Source organism: Anser brachyrhynchus, assembly GCF_964034855.1.
Source record: "Anser brachyrhynchus genome assembly, chromosome: Z".
In the NCBI taxonomy this organism is placed as follows: domain Eukaryota; kingdom Metazoa; phylum Chordata; class Aves; order Anseriformes; family Anatidae; genus Anser; species Anser brachyrhynchus.
In genome coordinates, this window is record NC_137697.1 from 23,043,106 (window position 1) to 23,067,647 (window position 24,542).

Sequence of the window (24,542 nt, forward strand, 5' to 3'; positions counted from 1 at the left end):
CCCATATTTCTCTGAAGATTGTTAAGTGGCTCTATCACAGTTCTACAGAGAACTTCTTCAAAGCCACCAGAATGTAAAGAACAATTTCCTGTCTTCTTAATTTGAAAACAATCTGATCTATTAAATTAGCAGAAGATCACACTTTAAAAAATACACATAAAAAATAGAATTTCAAACATACGGTTCTGAAATTCTGTGCCAGAAAGGTTTTCTTTGAAATCAGCAGGAAGCCTTCTCCATGAAGGTCACCAATTTACAAAAATCCTTTGATTGGAGAGGTCGCTCTTGGGCTGATACCAGCTGTGCTGTCTGACACAGACGAAACTTGTTCAGACATGCTAATCCACGTGGGAGTCTTTCAAGGTTAAAGCCGAAAATAAGACTGCATAAATCCTTGAAAGTAAAAGGGGACTTTATTTTAAACTCTCTTTTAGTAGTCACAGTCTTCTTTACCTGACTTGCTGAGCAATGCCTCAGATTGTTTTAATTAGAATGCCTTTGGTCTTTTTTATCAAGACATTTGTAGAAATTCTTGTTGCTTATTCATATTCACATACATTTTCAGATATAAGACAGATGTGTCACTAAGAAGACTGTGGACTTTACTGTGGACTTTACTAAGGAGACTGTGGACTGTTGCCCAACATCTGTCCATTGCACAGTGCAAGGCCTGCTCAGAATGATTTGCAAAAAAATTGTTCTTTTTCTTCAGGTAGTTTTCACATGTGGCAGAGTAAGTCCAGACAAAAGTTTGTTTGTTAAGACTCCAAATAAACTTATTTCTTAATAAATTATTACAGAATACGTTTATGTCCCACCAAGCACAAAATCTTGTTCTCTCTAACTCTGGCAGACAAACTGTACAAGCAGACCTCATTTACAGTCATAACTTAAGCTGGAAACAGAGCACAGTAAAGCTTTCAACTCTTCTTTTCATTGATAAATGTCAAGAGTTTTCAATACAACTTTCTACACTCAGTCCTGAAAACTGTTCACTGTACAACCAATCAACCTGTTCATTCCAGGCTCAGAGCCATAGCTGCCCACTTCAAGCACAGGCCAGAAGGCAACTAACTGCATAACTGCAACCCACCATTCCTAGTAGGGTCGGTTGCCTCAGGGTCAGAACTGGCCAGTGAATCCCTTTCAGGCCCAAAAACGAAGCTGTGTGCGAAGTAAAGATGTAAGCCACAGGACCTTTCAGCCACAGAGAACAACACAGGGTTTCCTACTGATATTTCCTAGTGCACAGACATGCTTTCTGTACTTTTCTTTCCAAGAAATTAAATGCAGCCACTGAAAAACACAAAAACACAATTCATTCTCTCCCGGAAAGTTCAAAAATACACAATACATTGAGGATAACAGCTAGATTACAAGCACATTGTAGAAATGAAACTAAGGCAGAGCTAATGAAAGGATTGCAATGCCTTGTAACAATAATTGCGGTTTTTTTCTCCACAAAGCTTTTGAAACATGGCATATTTATATAAATAAAACGTTTAGCTGCATAACATATTTGAAAGTTGGAAGGGAAAAAACAGTATTCTTTATCAGATATACAAGGACACAAAGGACATACACAGCCATTTTTGTTGCAGTGTTGTTTAAAAAGTTGCAAATCCTGAACAAATTTCCCATAACACAGCGCTCAACAAATCTGTATTATACTTCCAACATGTTAAATTATATTTATGAAGGTTTTATGCAGCTGTTCTTCTGCAGCATTCCAGAACAGACCTTCCACTTGTCCTTCTGTTTCGTCTAATTTAAAAACTGCTTATATGTGACACAGATTCAGCTCGACAGAGGTGTTTTAAAAAATCCGCAAGCCTATTCCAGATAAGAGAAAGTGAGACTGACTTATTCCACTGAAGGAAGATAAAAAGAGCAGCGTCACAACTGGCAAAACTTAAACAAATCACAGTTACAGCAAGTGAATGCTCCATCAGCCAAGTAGAAGGCTGTATTTATAACTTGGAGAAGTCATTATTTTGGAAGAATCTCTTACAACTCGAGAGTGAAGGACATCCATGTGGGGAAAGGAATGCACAGTACCAATCCTGCTTCTTTCACAAACTTTGTCGTTAGAATAGATCATCAAGAATACAGAAGAAAAGCATATGGTTACAATGAAACAAGATACTAAGTTACAAAAACTTCATACAAAAGTTTAAAAAACTTCAGCAAAATTCAGAGAAATATTCACAAAGGCACAAGTGGAATTTGGTACACTGTTCTCCATGGCAACTAAGAGTTGCATGTTGTTTTAATTGCTACTGCCTGATAAACAGCAATAAAAGGCCACATACATTAATGCATCCAAAAACTTTTTTTTGGTGCTTACAGAGGGAAGACAAGGGTTTAACCTTGATCTGTGATTAAAGCACAGGAAACCTTAAGTCTCTGCTTCACAGTAGACTCGTCTTAACTTACCTACATCACTTAGACTTCATTTTTTCAAACACGGTGTATAATTAAAGAAGATTAACAGTCAATGGCCAAGGTCAAACTTGCTACGTAAAGGCTGTCAATGGAAACAGCCAGTCCTCAGAATCCTTTGAAAGTAAGATCAGACAAGGAAAAGAAAAGCTGGTAGTCTCCAAATTGGAGATCACTTCTGAAAATAACAGCTCTTAATTTTCTGGTCTACAAATAACTTATTTATAATGAACTTGTTGGGAGCCTACTTCCTGATTACATAAGCTGATACAATTTCTCTCTTCACTTGCTTATTCCAAGACAGTATTTGTCCCTATGCAATCACACAAAAAGGGCTGAGGTTTGATCAATGCCCTCGTGTCTGTGAAGTATTCAAGATCTTCACGCTGAAGATGTGAACAGTGTCACTAAACCTGTTTGAGTTATACCTAGCTGAGTATCGATAGACAGATTGCACAATAACTTTTAATAATGAACATGTTCGAATAGATTCTCTTTCAGAGATCAGACATTACAGAAAATCTTTTAGTTAGAAAAGCCTGAAGTTAAACTGCAGATTGAAACCATGTTGTAACAGAGTCAAGGAAATATGCTATAATCCGTTTTTATGAGTAGTTGTAATCAAACACATGGGGCCTTTTTAAGCTTGCTTGACTAGACATCCTTCAACTGACTCAGTTAGATTCAGGACAAGTGGCAGCACTTAGAAAGACCCTCCTCACTCCAGCCTAGTTAAGACTTGTGCATTAGGCACTAGTTGAAGGCCTGAGTCCCTTACTCCTTCAAAATAATTCTTACAGCATAGCGTCTATTTTTACCTGTTCAGTCTGTGATCTGCTGCAAATGATGTCTCAGTTGATTATGCTCTGTACATAAATCCACTCATTCATATGTACACTGTTCTGTAAATACACATACCTAGCGGCCACGCTACTAGATACTATTCAGCCAACACTGAACGTACCCACAGAGCTATTACCGAAAGCAATCCCACTATCTGGTCAGAAAAGTCAACTTCCTAATTTTTTCAAGTTTACCAGTTTATTTATGTAACTATTTAGAGTTGTCTAGAGATGAAATAACATCTATTTTCAGCAGGCTCCGTGATCTCCTGTATTCCTACTTGCTTTCAGGATTCAGGAACTAACAATGCATGCACCCTGTTGCACACATACATTAATTGCCCTCAGGAACACTAAATCCTACATATAATGGAATGATTATAGCACAGCAGGAAAGCATATATATGCAGCACAGATTTCTGAGGAAGACACTATTTAAATTTTTATTTGTTTCCCTGACAGTCTCCTGCTGTGTCAGGGAACTGGGGGATGGGAAGCAGGGGACAAGAAGAAGCAGCACAGGCACTTCACACTGGACAATACTCTCCAAATGTACAGAGAGGGTCCAACATTTCAAGGGGAAGGAGGTCTGCGTGGGGCTGTATCCCCCAGTTGAGACTTGGGTTTAGAGCACTGCCTCCCCGTAGCTCTGTCCTTGCTGGTACCAGGCCCTGGGAATCACGTTCAGGGGAACATTCAGTCCTTCTTTCTTTGCCATCTCACCAGCCTGTATTAATTTTTGTGCATAGTTTGACTCTGACATAACACAGTAAGCACTAAGTCATCATTCAAACTTCATTATGCCCTTGTGGTTTCTTTCTATTGCAACCGTTTTCAATGCCAAAGAAAGATGTTCAATATTTGTTAGTGGAAGCAATGTTTGCTTCTCTAGTGTTTCCAGGTAGGAGTCAGAGACAAAAGCAAGCTGACAAAAGCTAAGAATGGAGAGGACATCTTCTTGGGCAATTCCTACAAGCCAATTCTTTTGTTTTTTCCTAATTCTTACAATGAGATAAAAACTCCTGGAGCACTGTTGCTCCTCTCTAAGCAATAATTGAGAGGAATTTGGCTGGTAATAATGAGTAAGCAAAAATACAGCCTTTGCCATGCAACTGGGCAAAATAATACTAAGATGACAGTTAGTTGGATTAATATTCTTCATCCCGTCCTTTGTGCCATTCATTGCCGTTCATAATGTTGGGGGCTTCTGACCTACAGGAACAAAACAGGCAGAGCCATTTCAGCGAACCCTTCTGCTGTGCTTCGGACAAAACCGATCCCCCTCCAAATCCTCATCAGCACTATGAATTTAAGAGTTTCTTGCTAACAGAGATTGCCTCCTCCTGTACCCAACATAGTTTATTCAGAGCCATCACATCTTTACCCTATTCGCTGCATGAAGATATTTAAGTCAGAACAGTCACTATCACTGCAGGCCCCCTCAAAACCTGCCTCTAGCCAACCAGACAGTAAATGGACAGTCAGCATACAGAAAACTGAAGTGTCAGAACTGCATTAAAAGATGGGCTATCACATGTAAAGCAGATACTGAGTGGTGAGGTGACTAGTTCTGCTCAGGAAAAACATAATCAGAGCAACTAAATGTTGTTATACTGACCTGGCCATAGAAACAATAGCCATAAATGAATTCTCTAAACAATCCTCTTTTCCTGTACCAACTTGACTGTTATTTTCCACACCCACCCAACTTCGTAATTCCTACAGAAACAACTTTTGCTCACTCTTGTGATTCTCATTTTGCAGACCATTAGCTAACATCTCAGTATTCCATTTCCTTTTCTGTTAAGCAGACATCAGATAAACCAGAATACAAGGATATGAAAAAGAATAGTTTGTTCAACAGTGTACACAGCTCCACATTCCCCAAAAGAAAAAGAATACCAGCCTAAGGTTATGTATTGCCAGAGAATTGATGTCTGGAGACTTACTGCCACAATCCTGTTGATGTTGGAGCATATTAAAGCAGATGTTTCCTGTCAACTGCTATACTCTTCCTACAGTACATACAAGTATACTCCAGCAGTCACTTCAAGCAAACACATGTAAATGTCAAAAATCTCAAGTGAATTATCTTGTAATCCACTGCTCCATCTGCTATTGGTGTATTCCTAAGCAACATTTAAGTCCTCTAGATTATTGCTTCCCTCTATTAAACGCACGCTGAAAAATTATTAAACATGCATAAAAGTGAACAAACTACTAGATTTTCTATATCTTTTCTTTCACGTGCTATGCGTGGTATTTTAATAGCTGGAGGAAAAGCTCTAATATAATGATTTAGTCTAAACTATGGCCACACAATATGGATGCACCATAAGAAGACGTGTTTTCTCTTTGCTTTACAGACAAGATTCCAGGTAAGAGAGGTCCCATGACCTCAGAAGACAGTAGTTCTATTGAGCCAATTCTCTCCTGTGAAAGCTATGTTATCACTGAGACACAGAAGCAGGCCCAAAAAGACAGTTGGGTACACAACACTAAACAAATTCATTTTGTAAACACAGATCAAATTATACCTTTCAGTCATTAGTGGGGCTCTGAAAATATAAGTGCTTTTCCAGAGACATGGTTACACCATCAAATACAATGAAGCATGCCTAGCAGAATCCATCATTGTCTCATGAAAAAAAATAAGGAATGTTCACATCCTTATGACCATCATTAGCTCCATTCTCTTACTTGTAACAACAATCAACTGGGAAAACATTTCCATGTGTTTTAATTTTTTTACGGAGTAATGACTGCATTATTAAATCCCAGATAGATATGCTTGAAGTTAGCATTTCCTAACTTCTTCAGGAAGACTGAGACATAGCAAGTACAATACAAGTTTTGCTTCTTTTCTACGTACTATTTCTTCTAACCTACTGTATATAGCATTACAAATATTGTCATTTCCTTTTCAATCATCATTTTTTTAACACATTTTCTCATTTTTTAGTATTAGATTGTCAAAATATAAAAAATAAGGAATATCAGCATTCAACAGCACAGTAGAAATGTTTTCTAAGTACTCAGTTTATTAAGTGTGCTTTTCCTCCCTTGTTAATGAAGTGATACTCTTATTCTCCTCAAGGAAATGAAATTGGTAACTTCACAACTTTTTCAGGCATAGCCTGCTGTCCATACTATCACATGCTGTAGATCACAGTTGGCTCTGATTGTCCTTCTCCTTTATTTGTATCTTTATTTGTATATGTAAAAAGACTTTTCAAACTGTTTTCAAACAACTATTCCAATGGAATTGAATAGTTCTAGACGTGCATTCAAAGCCAAATTATGACTAATTCAAGTTACCATACTTCAAGATTAAATCTAGCAAGGTAAGTGAGACATCTAAGCAACTTATTAAAGTAAACTGGTATGAATTTGAACACAATTCACCACTTAATCTTTGTCTATAAGATCTGCTCTGAGTTTACTATCTCAAATGGAATATATGCAAACTTGAACAAATGACAGACTAGATGTGAGTGAAATATTTAATCATTTAAAGGATTTGTTTTAGTTGTTACACTGGGTGTAGCCGTGCAGGTGTTGGCAGCAAGGGCATGGGTCCTCACACTAGACCCAGATAGTTTCAAACAGCTCCGAAAAGGACAAAGCACAGGGCACAGCTAAGACCAGCAGACAAGATGGTGGCAACTCAGAGAAAACAAACTTTTGAAAGGGTAAAATGCTGCCCAGCAATGAGGGCTTGGGAATAAAAAGCCCAAGAAACAACCCTACAAACACCAAGGTCTGTGAAGAAGGAGTAGGAGGAGGTTCCCCCACAGACCACAGAGAGAACAACAGTGGAGGAGATATCCACCGTGCGTGCTGTGGGTGACCCCATGCTGTAAGCTGGTGGATATTCCCTGACAAGAACTGCCATCTGTGGAGAGCCCATACAGGACAAACATTTTCCTGAAGGACTGCAGCCCACGTGGAGACCCCATGCTACTTTAGGGGAGAAGCGTAAGGATAAAGGAGTGCCAGAAATGAGCTGCTATGAATTGACTGCAACCTCTACTCCCCAACCTCTTGTGCAGCTTGAGGGAAAAAGGTCAAAGAGTTGGGAACAAAGGAGTAAAGTTAAGCCTGCAAAAAAAAGCAGGACACAGGAGGAAGGTATTATTTTAATTTTTGTGGCTTTTTTGTTTCTCACTGCCCAAATCTGTTTTGGTTGGCAATAAATTTCCCCAAGTCAAGTGTGTTTTGCCCATAATTGGTAAGAGATCTCCCTGTCTTTAGCTTGACCCATGAGTTCTTTCATCCTATTTTCTCTCCCCGTTCTGTTGAGGATAGGGAGAAAGCAGCTGGATAAGCGTTTATTAGCTGCCAAGGTCAAGACCCACCATAAATACTTTGATGCATATTTTGATGTCCATTTTAGAAACAAACAAAATCTTCAGTACTGGCATAACAGCAAATAGTTAATAGTTGCAAGGAAGGCAAAAACCAAGCAGCTTTGGAAAGTTAGGCAAACAGGACAGATTTCAGCTAACATCAGATGATGAACTGTGATTTTCATTCAAAACTTTTTACAGTTTTCATTAAAATCATTATTTGGAAGTTCATTAGGATTTAATTCAGCAAGTCCATTTTAACCAATACTTCGATTAAAGCTTTATCTGTGAGACATTTCACTCACCTAACAATTCACACTTTCTACTGTGACTATAACTATGTAACACAAGAGCTTTTTTCTAAGGACAAATGTAAGATGAGGGATGAGCGAAAAATTCTTAAGCAAGGAATACTTTCCTTCAGTAAAGGAGAAACACAACAGGGAATGTTTAAACAAACAAGACATGCACAAGTACATGAGACCTCAGGTCCTGAGAGAGCTGGACAATGTCATTGCCAGGCTACTCTCAGTTATATTCAAAAGATCATGGCAACTGAGGGAGCCTTTGGTGGACAGAAAGCAAGCAAATATCAATCCTAGCTTCAAGAGGGGCAACAGAGAGGATCTAGAGAATTACAGACCAGTCAGCCTCACCTTAATCTCTGGCAGGTAGTTGGAGTGCCTAGTCTGGAAATCACTTCCAAACCTATGAAGGACAAGAAGGTGACTGCAAGTAATCAACACAGATTTATAAAGAGGAAATCATGCCTAACCAATCTGTTAGCCTTCTACGGTGAGGTGGCTAGCTCACTGGATGAGGGAAGAATAGCAGATATTGTCTATATAGACTTCAGCGAGGCTTTCAACTCTCTCTCCCATAATATCTTCATAGACAAAATGATGAAACACACAGCAGATAACTTGACATTGAGGTAGATTGAAAACTGGCAAAAAAAAAGCTCTAGCAGATGTGATCAGCAGCACAAATTCCAGCTGGAGACCAATCACTACGGGTGTCCCCCAGGGGTCTATACCATGGCTCTATTTATGACCTGGACAACTGGGTAGAGTGTATCCTCCACAAGTCTGCAGATGATACAACACTCAGAGGAGTGGATAATATGCTGGGTGGTTACGCAGCCACTACAAGGAATCTTAACAGGCTTGAGAAACTGGCAAACAGAAACCCCATAAGGGTCAACACAGGGCAATGCCAAGCCCTGCACAAGGGCAGGAATAATCCCAGTACATACTGGGGGCCAATGAGCTGGAAAGCAACTCTGCAGAAAAGGCCCTGGGGTCCTAGTGGACGATGACTTGACCACATACCAGCAATAAGCCTTTGTGGCAAAGAAGACAAACAACATGCTGGGCTGCATTAGGAAAAGTACTGCCAGCAGATCAAGTGAGTCTTCCTCACTACTTAGTACTGGTGCAGCAGGACTTGTGATCCTGTCTCCACTTCTGGGCTCTCCAGAACAAGTAAAATACGGACCTACTAGACTAGTTCTACCAAAGGGCCACGAAGAAGTCTATGGGATTGGAGCTTTTGTCATACTAGGAGAGGCTGAGAGAGACAGAATTTTTAAACCTTGAGGAGAGAAGGTTCAGGGGGAAATCTTACCGATGTGCATAAACACCTGATGGAAGGGAGGAATGAAGACGGAGACAGACTCTTCTAGTGGTGCCCACTGACAGGCAGGGAGTCAATGGGCACAAACTGAAATACAGGAAATTTTGCTTCACCACAAAAAATAAATGTTTAATGTGAGAGTAGTGAGACACAGGCAGAGGTTGCCCAGACAGGTTGTGGAGTCTCCATTCTTGGGGACACCCAAAGCCCAGTGGACATGGCCCTTAGCAACACACTCTGGTTGATCCTGCTTTGAACAGGGTTATTAAACTAAAGGATGTCCAAGCATCCTTTCCAGCCTCAACTATGCCATGATTACTTCCTTCTTTTCTGCCAGGATTAATATTCACAGTACACTTCTAATTTAATTTTCAATCCTTTCCTTCCAGTGCATGAGCTTGCAGCATGAGCTGTACGGGCAGATATAGAACGGGCTTCTACGACAATTGTCCCTGGAGCACAGAAGACAGCCTATCAAAAAGGAATAAAAAGGATCAAGAAACAAAAAAGACAATAGATTAAAAGCATACACAAGTAAGCAGCAACTTGAAACCTACTCCAGAATTTAAAGAAGGAGTGTTATATTTTCTTTTCTGAATGTTCTACTGAGAACAAAAATATTTTCCACACTGACTTAATTATATTGGAGATGAGATATGCAGCAGAAAACAGAGATGGTACTGTCACACTAAACAACATGCTGTCTATTATCAGCCGTCATAATCTTGAAGAGAAAGGATTTCCCTTCCCTTTGCAGAGAGTTCAGGTTTCTAATCCTAAACATTATACTAGTACACTAATTCTACACAGAACTGCTCAGTCTTGCTTTTTTCTTTTTGCTTCAATGCACTGGCAACATATTCTAGTCCTTCAAAAGTACAACTCACAAAATACACAATTATTTATTTTTTCTTGTAAGTTAACTTTTTAGTCCATGGGAATGGAATCATGAATGCTTTAAGCATTTTATTTTATATCCAGTGTCCCATAGAAAGATTTCACTGACACTAGTACAACTGTCCCTTATGTATAGAGATATATGAGATTGGAGTCCAACTCAACATGAAACTCCTTCAGGCAATATATTGGATTTCAGACAATGACGTTCTACAATTTTCTGGAAAAATCGCTCTTATAGAAAACAATCTTTCCTGGATGTTAAGCAGTTCCTTAAGGTGGGCTCCAACAGGAATCCTGGAAGACATGATTGTTCAATAATTCTTCTAGTTGATCTTTGAGGAAGGTGTTTATAATATTGCTTACTGCATGTCAATGCATGTAGCCAGCCATTATATAGAAAAAGTGACTTGCTTAAGAGGAACTACTGTGTGTGATTTCATGACTAAGCTGGGCTCTTCAAGGGCTGAGTTCAGCACTGGCACATGGAAGTTAAGCAACTTATAGAATTTTGGCCACCAAAGCATATGAATATCTGGATATCATTATGGCATTATTACAGAAACTTCAGAATTCAGGTATTTTGGATTGTCATTAATCTAAATGAAGAGTCACAAAACAAAAGTAACCATCTTTGAAAGGATGCAACTTTTAAATCTTCAGGAAAACACAGACAACCTCAAAACAAAAGAGAAAAAAACAAAAGTGTCCTGGGTACAAGCAGCAAACATCATTATAATAAATATTTCTAAGAATGGCTAGGAAAATATTTACATCCTCCCATCATTATCAATTGCTCAGTTTTATTTAATAATAAGACTTAGCTCCACCGAACTAAATAAGGCAGTAATGACTACGAGACAATCTGTGCTCCAGAAGGTCAAATAAACATTGTCAAGAACATATGTCAAGTAGTCACAGTGTTACTGAAGGGGACTTCAGTACATTCATACTTTCTGACGTACTTACCCAGCTTTAAGAAGAAAGACAAACATATTTTAAAGTCACGGAGTCTTCAAGTCTTACAACAACGTACATACTCCAGGTTGTATAACAAAAATGAACCTCTATTTATTTCATGTATTATCTTAATATAATAGTAGCTTTCACTTAAACAATGAGATTTTCAGATTGCTGAATGGATTAGGTAAAATACAGCAAACCCCATCCTAACAGTATTTTCTTAAAACAGACCATCCACCTACAAGTAAGGAATATTTCCTTGAAGATTCAGTCAATCATTCAATGAAGCTGCTAGCTTTGAATTTAGTAAATTTTTGGAATTTTCCAAATACAGAAGCACCCTAATATTCTTGTTTTTCAAATAGTGATCAATCTCTTCATGTAAGCTACATTTCATTTTAAAATGACTGTTTCCTGATTAGACCAATTTAATAGGAGCAGCAGATCATTCTTCTGTTAGTAAAGCTATGCAGCCAGATTAATACTGAGATACAATTATCACTGTGAACACTCTTTCCACATGGAAAATCTAAGGCAACAACATTTAGCTTAATCCTCTTAGGAGGAGATTTATAGAAAATATAGGCCTGGACGAGACTTGTTTAAAATCCATCTGCTAACAGAGGATGCACCTTCACCAGGGTTTTTTTGGAGCAGATTTGCCTTGTCAGAAATAGCTTAAGTATACTTTCAACTGGCCTTGATTAGGCTGTAAACCATTATTTATTAAGAAAAACAGTGAAGTTATTTGGAAAAGGAATAACTCGGTGTTCATACTTGCAGAAAGATTTTACTTTTCACACTGTATTGAACTTTTTTCATCCAAGTAAAGGTTGGTAATATTAATCTAGGTAAGATCAAAACATCCTTGAAACTAGTTAAAACAATCAATCACATAAAGGTTGTGAAAATTAGAAGCTTTAATCAAAAGACTTAATAATTTTGGTATTCCTATATAATACAAAACAGAGAGATAACTAATGAAATGACCAAGGTGATAGAGATATATGTTTTGTCTTACTTGTCCAGGGCTGTGCTGGTGGGCATGCTCCTACCAAATCCTCGGACACCCATCTGACAGAAGTATGGAATGCAAGACAGATTGGCAGCAATAATTGCCAACGAATCAGATGCGTTAACAAAGAAACCATTTTGGCCAAGGATCATGTAGCGGTCCTGAAGAAGACAAGAGATACAAAAAAGCGTCTTAAATCTTACATTTTGGGGAAAGGTAATTTCTTTTCTTAGAACCACTGCAGATACAGTAAAAAAGGAACAGGTTTTGGGTTACCTGGATCCCTATTTGGGCAGAATAATTTATTGGCATTGTCCTGACAGCTTTACAGTTTCACTATCACAACATAATTTTCTCAAGCCCTACAAACAGAAGTTCCAAATCAGTCCCTAGCATCAGCCTCCTACATGATACTTTAGTAGGTCTGTTCCTGCCAGGGAATGCTTGTGTAGGAGAATCTTTCTGCCAATGTCACGCACTATACAGGGAGTAGGAGGGTATTTTGTGTATAAGGACAACAAAAAACAGCTTCTGTTCTTCACAGCCTTTTCATCATTCCCACATCCTGTCAGGTCAGAAAGCTGTTTCTGTAATACTTTGTTGGTAGGCTGATAATATGACATAAAAAAAAATAAAACAAACACTATTAAGTGCTTTATTTAGCTAAAAAACCTTCAGTTTGTGATGTTAACCAAAACTGACTTCACTTAGTTACTTAGTTACTACGTAACTGTGACAAGTCAATATTATCTGTATATGCTGCCTTTTCCCACCTGGGGAAGTTTTACACCAATACAGAAAAAAAAAAAAAAAAGCCTAATATTTAAAGAATTCTCATTCCGGACTCACATCCTGTTCAGTTTGCAAACATCTGCAGGGTCAAATTACCCCATATGTGTCTGATTTATGAGTACAAATACTATAATCTTTGCTTGAAGGTATCACCACTCCATTTTGAGGACTTACTGAAAAGCAAATAAATTATACTTACATGTCCCATATCCGACCCCAGATAAAACAACAACTACATTGAAACCTCCAGATGAATTAAAATACTTACTCCATCAGCATCAAAAGCAGCTCCAAATCCATACTCTCCGCCTCTCATAGCCTCCAGCAAGGCAGTTGCATATGTTAAATTGGGATCAGGACGCTGTCCACCAAAATCCTCTAGAGGAACACAGTTTATGGCAGAATTTGCAGGAGCTCCTAATTCATCACACAGGATTCTTCTCACATAAGGTCCCATAACTGTAAAAACAGAAATCTGCCATGCAATCACAAGAGCATATGCTTGACATTTAAATTTTTCACAGTACCGTGGAGACTTGATACAAAACATACTTTCAGCAACTCTATACATCTGTCTTACCAACAGAAGACAGACTATTATTTCATATAAAAGTATGTGATTGTCCCCATAGTAAATGACCAATTGGCAAGTCAGCATCAAAAACACACTGCCCCACTAGTGGAAGTGAAAAAGTAATCACTGAAGGGTGAAAGATCAAAGTTTTATTTAGCTATTATTAGGGAAAGAAACTATCATATACATTTAGGGGTATTCCTTACTAAAATAAAAATGAGATGCTATTTTGGGTCTCCCAGAATGCAAGTAACAGTTTAACAAACATACTGGCAAAGAAAGTAAACAATAGGGGAATACAAATGGGGAATAAGCTCCTCAAAGGTTTCTAATTCTTATTGAAATTACAACAGATTTGTCCACCAATGAATTTTACCACATTTTTTCTACTCTCATGTAGAGAATAAATAAAAGTTTTCTTTCAACTAACTCCAAAATAACTCCTTTATTTTTTTATGATGTAGCCAAATAAGACCCCAGTTCACGCTATTATATCATAATTAGTATATGCAATACTGTGGACTATCCAAAAGCAACACCGAGTTTCATTTTGGAGCAGCTTTTTATTTCACCTAGATTCCCTATTAAAATCTCATGTCTTTTCTTAATTCCCTAGTAGGACTTACCTGATTTTACTTACTGAAAAAAGGATATAAATTTATATTCTTCAACCCATGAGTCTTCATCTTAAATAACTACAAGGAATATTTTATAACCTTTAATAGTAAATGTCTATCATTTCAGCCCAGAAATAAAAGGAACCTAAACACACATGCACCTCGAAATGCAGTCATTATCAAACTATATGAAACATTAGTCCATCCCACAATTAAAACTTTTGCTTCTATGGAGAAACTGTAACGTTAGTCGTGTCTGAAATCTACACTAGAGCATTCGATGGCTGAACAGACACTAACAACTGACTGAGCTCTCTGCATTCCTAGTGCAAGTGTGAACAGGTCACACAGAGGTAAAAAAACACAAGTGACTGCTTTCTCACTTGCTCTTGCTTCCTCTCTCTCCACACATTACACACATTACACATTATTGCAAGAAACTTGTGTTCAAGAAAATTTAGATGCCAGTTCCATAAATATACTATAAATGATGATTGAGGTTCTTATCAAGAGTAGACTCATGATAAATTATTCTTCTCTATGCCAATGTTAAACCAGCAATGTCTACATGAACAAAAGCATATTCCAAAGCTGAAGAGCTAGTTTGTAACTCGCTCTTAGTTAGTTTGTAACTAACTCTCTTACAGTTTGTAACTCTATTATGGCTGGTGGTTCACTTTTGGCTAATGCACTTTATCCAGGAAGGCATTTTGGTGAGTTGCCACCAAAATATGACAAATCCCAACTCATTTGATAGATTGTTCCTGCGATTAACCACCATAACCCATAAACATGTGTGCTACATTTCATATTGAATTTGTCTGGCCTCAGATTTCTTCTGTTGATTCTTCTTGGTATTTTGGAAAGAGATAACTGGGTCATGATTTTGCTGAACAAAAATGAGAAAAAAAACCTCTCTGTTGCACAAACTTCTTGTATATGCTACTGCATGTGTACAGTGTATTTACAGTACAGCTACTTCTCCATCACGATACAAAGTCATAAAGTCCTTATCACCTTACCACCTTGTAAACAAAGTGAACAAACCTGGTCCTTTAAATTTCTTATGATTAATCAGTTTTTCTAACCCTTAGCCAGACCATGCATCTTTTTGGACACCGTTAGCACTTTTCAGTACTCTGCAATAGATGTGGGCATCAGAGCTCTACACACTATTTCAATTACATTCTCTCCAAAACTGTATGTGACACAAAGCATTCCCTTCCTTATTGCTCAGCCAACAATTTGAGGACTCTTGGGTGGAATTTATTCATGTTTAAATAATCTTATACCATTTACCCTTAGTAGAGACTGTCCTGCAACATCCTTGGTAACTACACACTGCAAATGCTTCATCATCCTTTCATGGCAAGATTAGCTCATCCTGCTTGCTTCCAAATGCAGAAAAATAAAAATAAAATAAAATAAAATAAAAATTGGATACATATGCCTTCGATTCTTATCAAGAAATATCTACCCCCTCACCTAGTAAGGGGCCTAACCCATTGTTAAGATTGTCTTTGTTACTAGCCTAATGCTCAAATCCTGTCTTATTGCCCCAAGTTTTTCTAAAAAGTCTGACTATTATACACCATACCTTTATTGGTAAACCACTGCAGTGTACTCACAGTTTTGTCCTGACAGTAACTTAAATTCATACCTCCATTCATGGCATCAATCCTTATTTTAATCTGGTTGGGTCCAGTCAGCAAATTTCTGATTGCATTGAAGTCAAATATATTTCGAAGGAGATTGAGGTAGATATCCACAGAATCAACAATTTCCACTGGAAAAAATAAGGTTAAAGAAAAATTGTACAGTTCACATATGGGAACATGTCTCCCAGAACAGTTTCACAACCCATGCACCTGAACAATAATCGGAGCGTGCAACCTCTACATAATATGGATTTGCTCTGAAGTCCACAGAGGCAAAGTAAAAGATTTCTACTGATTTCAGTGTGGCTTCCATTAGGCTTTAAGCCTTGCACAGGTTAGCAGCTTTACCTGGTAAAGGACTGCAGAAGATGGAAGATGTCTGTGTGGATATAAAGTCACAGTTTCTATTATTTGACAGCAGTATCTGTATCACCCCATCCGGAGAGATGTACAGCCTATTCTTCTCATTTTTTTGGCACCTAGAAAATCTGTCTCCAGTTTGTCGTCAATTCACTACTATACTTTTGCATTTTATAACTTACTGACTCGGGAAAGTTAGGTTCAAACACAACATCTGTTTTTTTGCTAAGGTCTTGCTAATCTGAATTGTGAATTCATAAAGGCACAGAGATACAATTTTTCTAGTTCTGTCAGATGTAAAACAGATCAAACTAAAATGAATTAATGAAAGTAAGTCTGTCATAATCAAAGCAGTTATCAAGCACCTGTCAAAAGCCATGCTTTTCAGTCATCTTGGAACATATTACTTTTCCTAATTAAATTAAAAAGCATATGTTATACAAATGCCTTTTCATCTGGTTAAATGAATATCTTGAAATAATTTAGTTACAAGTTAAATTATTACTTAGAATATCAGCCAGTTTTCCTCAGAAACACTGACCTCACCCCACTGCTCTTCTTCAGCGTAACATGAAAATGACACAGATATTTTTGTGCCTAAGAAAAAAGCTTAGAATAGATTAGGAAAATACACTTGAACTGAGAAACAAACCCCCCCCCCAAAAAAAAAAAAAATCCCAAGGCTGAAAAGTAATCTGTAAAGCTTATTTGAAAAAGAGTCAATTCTGTGGTATAAAGTGACATTCTCAAAAATTCACTAAAAGACAGTTTTGTATATCTTCTTAGCCCTGCTCCTAATAAAGTATATGCAGGATCTAAGCTTCACACAAATGAACAAATGCCTCAACTTCAGTGGAACTGCTCACACATGTTAAGGTAAAGTGCATGCAAGATTAAAATCTAAAAATTATTTTAGTTCCTGCCAAATCCAACTGACTTATTCTCAGTTGTTTCAACATCTCTGTAGTCTTGATTTGCAGGAGTTAGTTCATACAACTGAGTAATGAGAAGTTTGAAATACATCAGATAAAATCTTAAAATACTTCTTAAATTATTTTCATTTTTTCTGCAACTTGATTTTGCATTCAGACCTGTGTAAATTGTATTTATTCATGTACCTGTAGGCCAATTGCAGGAGGGTTCTCTGGCAGCTATATTGTCCCAGAATGATGCATTCTGGGGAGAGATGATTGGGAAACAATTTTTCCTCAGAAGAAAATTCAATAAAATTGAAGTTATTTTTAATCTATTTTTATGCTACTTGTCAGGTATTTTGTTTTGTTTTTTTTTTTCAATTTTCATTTTGAAAAATACAATTTGGAGAGATTAAAATGCTGAAAAATCAAAATTCAGCGATCAAGTATGATTCTGGAGTGGTGTTAAGAGCTGAATTTTCTTTGCTTTTTGTTTGAAATAGAAGCCAAAAAGAACATGTTATTTTAAATGACAACAGAAACAAAACAAAACAAAACAAAAAACATAATTTAAGATTTGTATTTAAATCACAAACTTCATCTATCAAAATGTACTTTCCCTCAGAAAATGTATTGTGGAAAACCAAGTGGCTTTAATTCTAGACCATCAAGAATGAGGAATAGTTCCCAAGGCCACACAGAAGTTTTACACTATTTGGAATATTCCTCTTCTGGAGTTCTTCCCTTGCTTTTGACTCCTTCAGGACAAAATGGCAGTGTTATCTCAATTTAAGTCAAGTGTAGCCATAAAATTGTTGACATGCTTAAAATTAAACATGTGCTTCGTGTTACTTCACATTTTAAGTTACTCCTTCTGTATCTCACAACTTTTCAGAAAGGAAGTATGAGCAAAGAATGAGTAAAGCAAGATTCTCACTAACTGTTCTGCCAATAAGACTTACATGAGCAAACTATACCTAGCCCAAAAATATGTTTTGTGTTTAACCATTAGCAGGCCTAAGCACATATATTCCACATAGGTGTTTGACTAAATGGTAAGGCCCAACGCACTTGCAGTCCATGCCTTAGCTCCCTTGTGTGCAAGACAAATGGAACACTTACCTGTACTGCTTAATATTTTGAGAACTGGTAGTAGTAAAGCATTACAAAGAAATTAAATTTTGTTTAAATAGTTACCAACTATCATTCTGCAGCAACTCTAGTATCTAGAATAAACAAATGTAGCATGCATAAAAGCCTATGTCTATACCTCGGAAAGGTTTGAATTTGTTCTCCAGATCAAACTCTTGTCTTCCTAAGCGAGATAAATCAACTCTGAGATCAGGACAAATTGCATATTCCTCCAAGGTTTTGCTGATTTGATAAATTTTATCTGAAACTGCATCTGGAGCAGGTCCTGTAAGAAAAGAGAACATGTTGTTTCATTTTTTATATTTTTTTTTCAAATTTTAAGATTTACAAAAAAAGTTTGCTACTTAAAAAAAAAAAAGTTTAAGAATGTATCAGCAGTATTGAAGAATAAGCCCCAAAAAAGAACACTGTAGTAAAATATGGTCATTTCTTACATTGTAACACATTTAACATATTTTTGGAAAAAAAAATACAATATGGAAATACAGTGTAATCTCACTCAATGCATTCATAAAACTTATTTAAGTCAATCATTACCCAGGGAAAAACAATTACAGCCAACTTTCCTTGGGTTTACTGCTCAAAGACTTTGACATTTTTTCTTCTACAACAGATCTCAACATATATATTAATGGAAAAACTGTCAGAAACAGTTTCTGGTATTTTGTAGGGTTTTTGCAAATGCATACCTGTGAAGCTGAGATAGTTTGGTGTTTCACTTAATTTCATTCAGCACAGATTATCATTAATAAATACTTTACAGATTAACAGAGTTATTTTCTTTCAGCTTCCCTCCAATGGCTTAATGAAATATATCTTTGTTAGAATTCAAAATAACTTTATCGCTTGACAGCAATTCTGACCTGGAACAGTTAGGTCATTGAAAAACAGAAATCACATCTTACTCATGCATTACTTTTATTACCAAATCCTGAAGATTGACTATATTTTACAAAATTTACTGACAATCTGATAAAAATTGTAGGCTTCATGTAGAAATTACCACCTAAGCTATGCTGTACGTAATACAAGATTTCAGTCAAAGTTACAACAGAAGACCATTCTGGCTTCTCTGACTCTTCTTCTCCTACACTTCCACTCTGAAAAAACGACTTCCTATATTCTCTTTTATGTTCACTCTCTCCTGATCCAATGTCTCAATCTTTTCACCACTAAATCCCCACCTCCTCTAGCAATGCTGCTGTATTCAATGCAGTTTTGCCACATGAATCACCTTGCCACATCTCAGATCCAGTTCATCAGATAGTCCAAGGCAATACAACAAGTAACAGTCACTTAACTCTTTACTTGGCTTAGAAAATGACTTCTTACTGGTCTATTCCAAAACTACCTGTAGGGTGAGGACAGGTTTAATTAGCTCTAGATCATCCTCAATGAATGGATATTTCACCTAGAAATATTTCCAGCTAAGGCAATCCCATAGTGTCACTCTGCATTCTCTCCTACAACTACAGAAATAAGCCTGTTTGCCCAGCCAGGATCTGCAAAATAGACTGCATGAGAACACTGAGCAACAGTAGCCTCCCCTAGGACCTTGTTGTGGTGCTCAACTATTCTCTGAGACAAATAGTCTTGCCTGGTGCTTAACCCACGTTTTCTCAATGACAAGTTAAACCAACTATTTTGCATTTTGTCCTTGCAGATTATCATAAATAATTGAACTCTGTGACCTGTGCTTGAGGAGCACAGGTATATATATTTATAAAGATTTAAATTTAAAGTTTAATAGCCTGTTTGAATTTTCTTTAAAAAGGCAAAATACACCACCAAAAAAAAATGCCCCACCAACTGCTACCTACTTATCAAACAGATTTTAGGTGGTACATGGTATTTTGAAGTTTACAGAGTGCTAAAACATCTAACAGTTTGGTTCTGGCGTGTTTGTGCTCTACCCCTGGCTTTCTCACTGTCTGCCCTTACATAGTCCCTTTAATCTCTCTAGGATTCAAGCCTGTTCTGTTTATAAAATCCCACTGATTTAACTATGCATGTTTTTCAGTCAAACAACAGACAAGGGAGAAGCACCCCCTTGTCAAGTCTTCCCAGCTTCAAAATAGGCAAGAAAACATTATTTTAAGGGCACTTCGAGATTTTCAAAAGGAACGCACTCTACGTTTATGAATTATACAAGGTGTCAGCAATTGTCACTGTGATGTTTTATGGGTGTGCACAGATCTACAACATAAAATATATACAATGTGTAACATAATTACGTGTGAACTTGCAGATTTCAGAAAATGAGACATCAGCTGTATACATAAATTACATTATTCAAGAGTGAGATTTTAACTATTTAACAATAGTGTTTAACAATAGTTAACTAAAGTGGTACAACTCTCCTTTGATAAATGCAGTTATTTTCTGGGTAAACATGAGAAGTTCTTTCTTCTATATAAGACATGTAAGTTATGCTGCTTATAGCACTTCTGAAATTAAACACTTTAAAGTAAGCCAAGACAAGCAATACAGAAATACAAGCAAAATGAAGTTCCTTCATAGGCATCTTTATAAAAGGAAGAAAATTGTTACAATGATCTGGCAGACCAAGTAAAATATAATAAAAATGGGATAGCAAAACTCCATAGTAGAAATCTTACCGATCTCACAAGGACTTTAATGAACACTTAATATTTATTGTACATATGCATGCAAACAAAGGCACTCCTACCCTTGAGAAAAAAAAAAAAAGTGTTCTTTCTAGTTCTAACAGAATAACCAAAATCACTAACAGTTAAAATCAGTTGGACTGTATTTTCATCAAACTGAGATGCAATGTGGTAAACGCATTAATAAAAAAAGACCCACCTCCATTAGCAACCTCAAACTTGACTCCAAACTCTCCTCCAGGTCCCCCAGGACTGTGGCTAGCTGTTAGAATAATACCTCCAGCTGCTTTGATCTTTCGAATAATACATGAAACAGCAGGTGTGGATAAGATACCATTCTGCCCAATAACCAATCTGCCAATCTAGGTGAAAAAAGAAGTTAAAATATTCTGAATGGTACTAAATTCTTGAACATTAATAAACAAACACACACGCTATACACACACAGAGTATAGATGTATACAGTGGCTAAGATGGAAATACAAATTCCTGCTATGGAACCTATTCGCTTGCAGAAAAAAACACGTACACAGGTTGGTTGGATGCTACTCTGGAATGTGAACAAATATTGTATCTTGTAGCCCCAGTGCAGCAAGCACGAGCATAGGCACAACAGTGATTTGCAAAGCTTCCAAGCACAGTACCGGGGCATGATCCTGTTATCAGACTTTTCAAGGTATCCCTATGAATCAGCAAAGACCCTCAAATATCAGTATAGTTTAGGGCTGACTGTGTGGATACAGTGTGTGCAGGGCTGGAGCTTCAACAAGCTAAGAGAGAACAGCAAGCAACTTGCCTTTCATGGAGGAGCCTTTCAGTGCAATCACAAGTATTGAACTTACTAAAACTTGTAATCTCTAAGTCACATCTCTGTAACCCAAATACCCTTGGATGTCCTGCCCCATAGGAAATACTATTTCTCCTTCAGTCATCGTTTACTCTTTGGCTACTCCAGATGAACAGGCTGCATTTCCCAGGGCAGAGCTGAGCAGAAGTTCTCACCATTCTTAAACTAAAAAAAAATGCTTTCAGGTGGTGTTATTAAACACTGACTCAATGTGTTTGGTATTATGTGCAGCTCTACTGTGTGGTTCCAATTTCAAAACCTTCCTTCATCACCTACACATACTACAGTTTCAACTCAACATAAATAAACTAGGAGCCAACTAGAAATTTACTTACAAAGAAATACCAAAAAGTTCTAGTTCCTGTGAAACATGCAATTGAAAAAGCATTGATGAGAGGGGAAGGTTAATATTACAGATGAGAACTGAGGCAGCTCTATATAGAGCTTCAGAAGATACTGCAAAATATTTTTAATAGCCTCACGAAGACAAAGCAAACCAAACAAAAAAAAAAACATAAAACCACCTATTCTGTAACAGTTCAGGAAGGTTAAAAACAGAAACGGGGGGAAGGAGGGAAAGAGAGGGAGAATACCAAATCCTTCACATTCCCTACCTAAAAATAGGGAGTTCAACCTCAGATTTTTTTTTCTACTTTAAGGGAGATTTTATGGCTTTACAGTCTGTGTGGAAAAGCAACAGCACATGAGATGTCACTACCTGCCTCCTCTGTAGAAATACTTGTTCCATATATAGATGATCTTCTGGGTCCAGCAGTTGTGTGAGGCCTTTAACAGTTATTTAGAGGTGGGATTACAAATAGTTTCAGAAAAGCAAAGGATAGACAATTTATTAAGCCTGTTACTGTCAACCATTTTAACAAAAAAGAAAGACTTCCAAATGGAAACAATCAACTTCTGAAATGAAAAACTAATTGTTGTTTTTTCTAACTCTCACAAAACACAGAACTATGGTTAGCTATTTCTCCTTCACCGACAATGACAAGACCTGTTTTCAAATTAAAAATATATACATATTCAGAACAACATATTCTATTAACTGAGGTTTCCATCTCAAGATCTGGTGCCAGGATGATGTGTTTATCCACCCTGATCTCTTTTCACAGTTTTTGCAGATAACTTTGATGCCTTGGGATCTTTTTGCTAGAAAACAGAAAAGCTATCTAAATCATAAGTAAAGTTCATTGAAAACTTTCAGGGTTCATTTGATTTACTGTTGCTACTACTAGGAAAATGTTTTGTCTCACTGCCTTTTTTTCTCCACGGTAGGGGCAATTATGAAGGAAATGATAAGAAATAAATATAAGAAACCAAAAATTGTGGTTTCTCATTATTCTACCTTAATTATAATATTTTCCAGGGAAATATGTATGCTTTGGGGGAAAAATTATGCAAATAACAAAACTGACATTTTGTTTCAACAGATGTTTTTTTCTAAGTCGTTGTTCCATTGGCATGGTCAATTGGTCAGGGTTGGGCATATGCATGGTTAACACATGTACCAGATGGCTGAACCTCATTTCTGCTCAGTTCAGTGTTCAGTTTGAACAATTTTATTTCTTATTCAAGACTAATAATATGGTTTCATTAGCCTAAGATTGAATGATTAAGAACAATAGTGTCTTCCTATTTGCAGAACCTGAGGCCAACATTTGATTATTTGTGGAAGAACAAAACACAGTAGTGATTAGTTTTCCCTGAAGAACAGATTAAATGTTATGCTAGTGCCCTGTGACAGCATTTGCTCCTGGAAGACTCTATTGCTTTCTGGCTCTCTGTCTCTCCGGCCTTCCCACTCTTGCTTCTCCCTGAAGGTAAAACTAAGCAGTAATTTACAGTACATGTGTTTGTCAATCTCTCAATTTATCACAATTTACAAATCTTAGGAGCAACAATAAAGGCATCTTTCTTCCGCTTCTATCCCCAAGCTTAGTGAAGTGGCTGATTAAATGTTATTTCACTGATTACAGAACAAAACTAGTATCTTTCTTAGTAACTAGACAACTTGGCATGCATGTAATGTTATTGCCATCTTTTACAGCTACTTTAAATCTCCTAATGTTACATTTGCACTTCCTTTATTCAACTGTTTTGAATACTAAACTACTTCAAAAATACCTTATATACAACGCTACTTGTTACTGCAGAAATGTAATTCCTACGTTGTGGAACAAGGAAAACTTTTTTTTATAAAGCAGAAGTGTTTCCAGTTGTTGTGGGCTGACTTTTGACAAGACTCACTTTTGCCTCAGAAAACACATACGGTAAAACACCTTCAAAACTCCTCCAGGAGGGGCACTGAAATCACTAGCAGTTCAAGCACATGCCTTGAGGCACTTTCAGAATCAAGTTCAAGAAAGAAAACTTTCAATTAGCCGCATTACTTACTGTTTTATTTATACCAGTGCCATGTAAGTAATTTGAAAGAGAAATACAGACTTTTTTCAAATTATTTTGAATTTGAATGTGTCCTTTTATGGGTTCTTTTCAGTCCATGAAGAAGTTTTTGGACAAGATGCCATTTCTTCCAAGACTGTTGTGTTAGTACTGTCATTTAACCATTATTGCCAATTGTACCGAAGCTTTAGAAAAAACACAGAACATTAGTTAACAGGCTTTAACAAACATTCTTCCAGCCTATACCATGTACATTTATTATGAGAAGGAAAGCATAATGAAAATAAACATTGAAAAAAATGTTTTGAACATTTTCTCTCCCTTTTTTAAACTATGAAGCATGTAGAACACTAGAGCAATGACTCAATCTTCCAAATACAGCTGTCAGAAATGGGTGCCAACTCTTAGAACAGAATTGTATATGGGTAAACAAAAGGACAAGA

General features: G+C 37.0%; 1 protein-coding gene across 1 annotated transcript in view; it reads right to left on the reverse strand.

Annotated features, from left to right (window-relative positions):
• The window catches only part of PGM5 (phosphoglucomutase 5), an 85,375-nt gene that overhangs the window by 55,859 nt on the left and 4,974 nt on the right, over positions 1-24,542 (reverse strand). The window contains exons 2-6 of the mRNA XM_080572914.1: positions 21,037-21,199; positions 18,329-18,475; positions 15,787-15,912; positions 13,204-13,394; positions 12,150-12,304 (exon numbers count right to left, since the gene is read on the reverse strand). Coding sequence (XP_080429040.1) covers positions 12,150-12,304; positions 13,204-13,394; positions 15,787-15,912; positions 18,329-18,475; positions 21,037-21,199 — 782 coding nt within the window. The remainder of the gene's footprint in view (positions 1-12,149; positions 12,305-13,203; positions 13,395-15,786; positions 15,913-18,328; positions 18,476-21,036; positions 21,200-24,542) is intronic.